Raw genomic sequence first — 7,773 nt, 5'->3', positions numbered from 1 at the left:
TAAGCAGTTAGCTTAAAGAGCGCTTTTTATTTTTAGCAAAGGTACTTGTTTTCATGTGTTTAAGCATTTCGTTAGTGATAACTATATTTAGCAATATAGTCTGCTTAAATTAGGTCCCCTGCAATAATTATTTGTTTTCCTCGTGTATTCAGCTCTGAATTTGGTTTGCCATGCCCCTGCTATTACATAGCTTCTTCCCACTTGGGATGCCCTTTCTGGTCACAAGCGTTTGTCGACACCGGGATGGGTGGCTTTACTTTCTTTTGCGGCTGTTCCCTGGTTCTGAGCAGCACTGGTGGGGTTCGGGTGCCTGCCCGAGTATGATCTGTCAAGCTTAGGACGAGCAAATTAAGCCATTTTTAAAAAGCAAGTCCTGTTCTTATGTCTCGTACCTGTCCCTGAATGCGTACCGCCGATGCTTTTTATGCCAGTGTTGATGTTTTTCAGACAGTGTAGTGAGCTGATTTAACTTGTTGGAATGCTTTTCTGCTATTTTAGGAGAAAGAAAAAAAAAGAAAAATCAACTGCTCTGCGAGCTGGATAGCCTCACCGAAGGATCTGAGTGTGGTAGGGGTGTAAGGGAAGGGAGGCACGCGTGCGGCTGGAGCTGGAAGAGACTCCTTTCCCCTCTATTTCTTGTGGTAACAAACATGATGTTGGCTGAGCTGCCTGTAAAAGGATACCCCGTCTTTAATGACCGTGTGACCAAGCCCGGTCCTTCAGCACATGGTGAAGTTGTCATGAGGCATTTTTTGCTTAGTCATGTGTGAGGCAGTTACTCTAGATGTTAAGAATTAACTGAACCCAACAGTTTGCCAGATAGCTTCCTTCGAAGTGCGGTGTCAGGCTTTAGGGTCAGGGGGAGGTGTAGGGTCAGACCCCGCAGTGGGGGGAAGATCAAGTGACAGCTCACGCGCTGCCTCTGCTCTCCCCACAGAGACCTTTCAGAGCATCAGCAGCAGTTTTGGTGTGGAAATATCAGCAACTTGACTCAGCAGTTCACATAAATTGTGCCAAGTCATCTGAAAGTGCCCGGAGGGGGGGAAGCAGCTTGTTTTGCTGACTGAAAAACCCAAGTTCCCAATTTTTTTAAAAAGATGTGGGTTGAACTTGCTAGAGCACGAGCTTAAAGGTAATATGAAGTTGAGGAAGTGGTTGTTTAGCAAGCTGAGTGAGAGGCTTTTCCACCAGATCCCGTGGCAGGCTGTTCAAAAAGCATTGCCAACGCAATTACAGTCTTTTGCATTTGCAAAGCTCCGGAATATCTTCCCCCAGCTTTGTGGTCTCTAGCACGCGTGCGTAGTGGTAGCCGGTGTAGAATCAGTCATGGAAAAGCAGTATCGGTAGCTGACTTGATGACAAGTCTCGGAATTAAAATCCTGGCTGCCTGGAGCCAGAAAACATGCTTAGATGCTGCTTAACTATGGCAGGTCCAACCAGATGAAGTAGTGGACTGATTCTGCCTGTCCTGTTCGTTGTCATTAAAAGTCTGTGAGCTCCAGCTGTCCTGGATATCAGCACCATACCCTTGGGTTTTTAGTTCATCCTGAGTGCTTTTCCTTTCACATTTATGGGGGTTTTTTGTTTGGGGTTTTTGGGTTTTTTTGGAAGTCTGTCCTTTTCCCCCCCACCTCATTTGTGGGACACCGTGGAGGGCTTTTACCTTTCTTTGCCCCGTCCCAAGACACTGAAGAGGCACAAACCATTGCCAGGGTTCTCCCATCTCGCCTGGAACTGACTTTCTCTGTGTTCAGCTTCACTTGATGTGCACCTGCAGTGCGGCTGTTGTCCGTGTGGCTGGCGAGGTCAGAAAACCTGCTAGGAATGAGCTGAAAGCTGCTGGGGAGCTGCAAAGCAAGTCCGGCGGGTTTGGAGGGCGACTCTCGGCTGCGCTCGTCTATCGGTTTTGACGCAGTTGTTTTCCTCTGTGCTATAATAAGTTCTTTTAAGCCTTGGGAAGCTTTCTGTGTAATGACCGTATCCAGTAACAAATGAGCTCTGGCAAGACCTGTGGCTGTACTTAGTATTAAAATGTTTATCTTGTAGTGGGCAAGGCTGGTTTTTGCTTCCTTTGATGTTGAGAAGCGGCCACAGAGGGAGGTCTGTGTTATTGCAGGATACCATATAAAGCAGCCTGGTGTTCTAGCAGCGGTGTCATATTTTTTTTTTTTAATTATTTTTTTTTCCCCTGCTGCCTTTAAAATAAAATCTGGAAAGGAGGTAGCAGTGAAGGAGAAATACAAGCCAGTTAGTTGCACCACTGGAGGTTCAAATTTCAGAAGGCCGCCGACGTCTTCGCCAGAATGAGTCAAATGTTTTAAGTCTGTAAAGCGGCTCTAACTATAGGTTGAGTTGGCGGCTTAAGGGGATTAAGTTGTACTCCTGTGCGCTACGACTTAACCAGAGGAGCAGCTTGCTATAATTGGAGTTGGTGATGTTGCTGGTAGTTGAGATTGTATAATGGGGGATGACAGGCAGCCGTGTTCTGGCAGGTTGTAAAAACTGCCATGCCAGCGGACAGTTCTTATATTGAGCAGCTCTTCTAATTTTGTTCTGAGGTGTGCTGAAAAGGTAGCAGTTTTTAGAACAAGATTAGGGGTGGATGCATCGTTTTCCCTTATATCAGAAACTGTTTACAGCTGTTATTTGGATGCTTTCATCCCTTTTCTTTTCCTCCTGTTTCCTCTCTTTTGACAAGGGAGTTGAAATTTGGTTATGGACTAGTCACCTAAGCTTAGGGAACTGCCTTTTGCTGTTCCTATTAAAGGCATAGTGAATTTGACTGTTCTTAAAAAATACATATATAAAAACTGTACGTGCACAGATATTTGTCTGGTTATGTAATCCAGATATTTTGGGCCAGACCCAAAAGTGCAGAGTTAGATTTAGGCTACCTTAAACCCTTAGCAAGTGTGCTTTGCCTAAGTGGGAACTGTATGTACAAATCATCTGGGAGCTGAACTTCTACACCCCTTTACTTGAATCATTTGAAGTGTTTGGAGGGGATTTGTATAAATGCACTCTTTATGAAGTTAACTGGTGATACGTTGGAGCTCAAAGACATGATGTGAAATGCTGAGTACGGAACAGGTCCTGTATATCTTGATTTAGGTGTCTAAAATCCCTGGTTATGTAGCGGTGCTCTTCATCATTGTCTCCGTATGTAAAAGGGGCTGCCTGGCCTTTGAAAAGGTGCATTAATTCTTGCCAAGTGCTTGGCTTGCTACGTGCAATGTCATGAAAGCTGTATGGAGAATTAAATAAAACCGCACTCAGTATGAATTAAGTGGGTTTATCCCAAACAGGAAAATGATCAAGTTATTGGGGGGAATCTATTTAATGAATAAAGTCCTTCCTGTGCCAGCCTGTAATCAAGATCTGTGTCTTAAAGCCTTGGGTTTGGGGTGGTCGTGATGCTTGCACAGGCAGCCATTTATCCTGGTATTTCCTCTCTCTTTGGGGGGGACCACGGCCATGAATCATTAGTGTTCCTTGGCGGTTCGTATGGGGTTTAATGAGATGTGTATTTATTAGACGCCTTTCTGTGTTGCAGTGTGATGCATGGTACTGATTCCCCTTGCTGTCTAATTGAGCAGGTGTTCTGGCGCTCTGGGCCCTAATCACGCATGTGATGTATGTGCAGGATTACTGGAGGACCTGGTTAAAAGGGCTGAGGTTCTTCCTCTTCATCGGGATCCTCTTCTCAGCTCTCTCAGTGGTGGGATTCTGCACATTCCTCGTCCTGGCCATCACCAAGCACCAGTGTAAGTACTTTGTTGCAGCAGGCAACTGGGAGAAAAGACTAGTGATGCTGGGATTACTGGGATTGGGGGTGAAGGAACAGAAGAGCCTACAAAGCAGAGCTGGGGTGTGAATCTGGGGCTGCTCCTGCCATCTCTTCAGTGTTGAGAGACTTTTGGGGAAGGGCCGCAAGAATGCCATTGCATTCCCCTTCCAGTACCTAAAGGGGCTCCAGCAGAGCTGGGGAGGGACTTTTTACAAGGGCATGGAGTGATAGGACAAGGGGGAATGGCTTCAAACTGGAAGAAGGGAGATTTAGATTAGATATTAGGAAGAAATTTTTCACTTTGAGGGTGGTGAGCCCCTGGGGCAGGTTGCCCCGAGAAGCTGTGGCTGCCCCCTCCCTGGAGGGGTTCAAGGCCAGGTTGGACGGGGCTTGGAGCATCCTGGGCTGGTGGGAGGTGTCCCTGCCCAGGGCAGGGGGGTTGGAAGGAGATGGGCTTCAAGGTCCCTTCCAACCTAAACTATTCTACTACTTCATTTTTCGGCTGTGATATCTTGATGACATAAGAGTAATTCTGCTGCCCGATGAGTGCCACTCCCTTAGGGCATCTTCTAATATTTGACAGCTGCCTTGAGAGCCTGGTCTCCAGGACTGCTGGCAGGCAGGCCATGTTTTCCAGTGGTGTTTCCTATAGGAACTGGTATTCACTTATTTCGATGACAAATACAGGGAGTGCTCTTAAATGTTGTCGCTTCAGCACTCATAAAGCAGGTGGGTGAGGATATTGAAATCCAAACACAAGTCAGCAGGGTGAAAATGCCTTCTACACTTAGTCAGCATATAAAGCGGTGTTGCTATAAAATATTTAACATTGTGTAAGGAGGGTTCACATAATTACTCCCTGTATTTGCTTGGCAGTAGACCAAAGAGAGAAAGTTTGGGGTTTGTTTTTTTTAAGAAGTTGTCAGTGTTTGTTGCTTGCTGCATTTGGGCCGATAACCACTAAGAGTCCTGTTGCTGTTGTACTCGTGATGGTGGGCAAGCTGCGTTGGGGTCGTAACCCACCAAAAGCCCTCGGCTTAGCCTAAGAACGCTCCCCATGGAGATGTGAGTGCTTCAGCCTGGTGAAGGGTATGAAAATACTCATCTGCAATGGTTAGAAATACAAATCTAAAAAGAAAACCAAATATTTTGCATCACCTCCTTTCTTGGATACGTGAGGAAAAACTGATTTGGGGAACATATGGGGGCTTTTAGGGAAATGGAGGTATTTTAGGGAAAGCTCTAATTTGGGAGGAAAGTAGGACATCTGCATAGGTTATTTATGTATGGAAAGTTTAGGACTGGTACCTTTAATGAGTGGGATTTACTGAGTATTGTTTTGCATATTCTTCAAAAAAAAATCTATCTTTATTTTTTAATAATGACCTAGCAGCTTGTACTTAGAGGTGGAATTGTTTTACGCATTGGGTTACGTAAGTGTATTTCAAAATTGTTGACACCTTTAGAACAAAAAAACCCTGTTGAAAATAGTTATGAAGACCACTGACATGCACTCAAAAAGCAGCACCATACCCGCTTGACTTCAAAGTAATCCCTGAGCAGAGGCAGTTTTATAACAGCTAAAGAAGAAATGTGTTTATTTGCAAAGATTCTCTAAGAAGAGGCTGTTCCTGTCATTCATTAATATGTGATTATCACTGCGCTGTATTGAAGACTGCAGCACAGGTTGAACTGCACCAGTGTTATATATTAAATGTCGGTCACAACAGTTGGTAAAAACATTTTTAAAAGGAGGATATATTTTATTTCCTCTTTTCCCCCAAGATGTGCAGATTTCCTCTCTCCCTGCCATGGTGAGGGAGAAGGGAGCAGTAGTAAGGCAGGGTGAGAGAAATTAATAACTTCAGGTTGAGGTTGTTTTCTTGAGCCACGTGTTTCTGCCATCTAGAAATTCATGCAAACTCCATCCCTTGGGCCCTAAGCAAGGAGAGGTTGGGGGGGGCTGAGTGGGTGACCCCACAGCTCGTAGGATCTGCCTCTCAAGAGATAATAGTGACCTTCTTCAGACTGTGACTGGAATGCTCTCCTGTGGCAGCGATGAGGAAATGTTACAGTGGGAGTCAGGAGAGCTGGGAAAAAGGCGCTGATTAAGCTTTTCTCACAGAAGAAGATCTTTAGATGCAGCCTGGGAAGTTCCCAGGAGCTGGTGGGTTAAGTTGGGGTTTTCCTGGCTGGATTGCATGAGAGAGAAATGGGATTTTTAACTGTATCTGCGTCTCTTTCTCTCCTAGCCCTGACTGATCCCAGAAGCTACTACCTGTCGTCCGTCTGGAGTTTCATCTCCTTGAAATGGGCCTTCCTGCTCAGTTTGTACGCGTACCGGTACAGGAATGAGTTTGCAGACATCAGTATCCTCAGTGACTTCTAACGCTTGGACTTCTGTCTGAAGGTGCTGAATGTTTGAATTGCCCCCCAAAGGCACGGTACATGCAAGAGACATACGAGAGGCGGAGAAGGAACCCACCCAGTGCTGCTTGGTTTGTCTGTCTGCAGTAGGGGTTTTTCCTAATTGCTTTTACTCAACCATTTAAAGTTTGGCTAACAATGTCAATCTAGTCTTTCGTCTTTCTGTAACTTCCCTGGGAGTCCCTGTGTCTGGTAGTGAGGGGAAAGACTCCACGCGCTTACACACAGCAGGCCTAGATCCACTCTTTGTGTTGCCCAGAAGTCCAGGGGAGCTTTCAGGCAGGGAGGGAGCGGGTCCTGGGCCCTCCAGGAGCTCTGGGTTTGTACCTCCCGGCTGCAGCACCCCGACATCTTGTCCCGGTGAGTGCATCACCAGCTTGCTTCAGGTGGGTGTAGCAAAGAACACTGCGGTGTGCAAGTCGGCTGCTTTTGTATTGCTCTGCTCCTCAGTAGAGAAGAGGAGCGATGAGCCTCTCCTTGTGGCAGAAGTCCCTATGCACCTTCCAGCCAGTACCCCCCATCTTCCAGTATTTTCTTTTTCCACGTTGGACACAAAGTCAGGTCTCTCCTGTGGTCTGGACGAGCCCAAGCACGAGTCATCTCAAGGCTCTGTCAGAGGGGGAGAATGCTGATTCTGGCTGCTCTCCAGGATCATTTTAAAAAGGAATTTAATACCGTATCTGATGTTTAAATCTGTAGCGTATAGCTGGGGTGAAAGATGTGCTGGGCAAGGGCTTACCTACCTGAACCTGTGGAGAAACATGAATATGATTCTTCTAAAAAAAACCCAAAACAACCCAAATCTTTTTGTAGGCAGTACTGTTTCCTTTTCTTTGCTCAGCTCCCCTGTGACAGTGAGCAGGATGAGAGAGGGAAGGAGACATGGTACTCGAAAATAAGAAAGGTATCCAGAGTCAGCTTCCAGCAAGCCTCTGTAACGAGTGTCACTGGCATAATGCGACCATAGGTAGATTGCTGGGTTTTGGCGCGGCGAGTTAAGAGGTGTCATGGGCTGGCGTGCTGGGAACGGCTGGGCTTGGCCGGCACGTCTTTTGCCTGATGGTGGTGAAGCCTTCCCTCTGCATGTCATCTGCACGTGGCGCTGCTCTGAGAAACCTAGAACCTGATGGAGTTAGTGACCTGTGTAATCCCTGTGCTTTGCTCCCTGCCAGCACCTACCCTGAGAAGCTTGAAACCTTCGAGTGTTTCCCTCTTTGTGTTAACTGTGCGTACTTCAGACCAGCTAAAGGCTCTGGGCTGCTGCTCTGGCAGAATCCAGGCTGGTGTTTTGTCATGTTGGGCAAGTGGTGCTGGCTACTACAAACTAGAAATGGCAACTTCCATGAATAATACTATAGGTGGGTGAGAAGAGAGGCAGGAGAAGCCCCTTCCCTTGCAGACCAATGGAAGACGAACAGGGCCGGTGTTTTGAAGGAGTCTCCCAGACACACTGGTCCTGTCACTTCTCTGGGTGCTGTGGAGCCTTCCCTGAAGTGCCTTTTTGGCACTCTGGGGTAGAGGGTGGCGGATGGGACCTGTGCAGGGGTTTGTGGCCAAGT

The 7,773-nt window shown here is 46.7% G+C and overlaps 1 protein-coding gene across 1 annotated transcript in view; it reads left to right on the top strand.

Moving 5' to 3' along the window:
* The window catches only part of SLC48A1 (solute carrier family 48 (heme transporter), member 1), a 24,909-nt gene extending 18,454 nt beyond the window's left edge, over positions 1–6,455 (top strand). The window contains exons 2-3 of the mRNA XM_009883210.1: positions 3,597–3,764; positions 6,040–6,455. Coding sequence (XP_009881512.1) covers positions 3,597–3,764; positions 6,040–6,176 — 305 coding nt within the window. The 3' untranslated portion in view covers positions 6,177–6,455. The remainder of the gene's footprint in view (positions 1–3,596; positions 3,765–6,039) is intronic.
* Positions 6,456–7,773: the final 1,318 nt, after the last annotated feature.

This window comes from Charadrius vociferus, unplaced genomic scaffold (genome assembly GCF_000708025.1).
Source record: "Charadrius vociferus isolate BGI_N301 unplaced genomic scaffold, ASM70802v2 scaffold564, whole genome shotgun sequence".
Classification (NCBI taxonomy): Eukaryota; Metazoa; Chordata; class Aves; order Charadriiformes; family Charadriidae; genus Charadrius; species Charadrius vociferus.
Note: the sequence above shows the minus strand (reverse complement) of the source record. Positions and strands in the feature narration are given on the sequence as shown.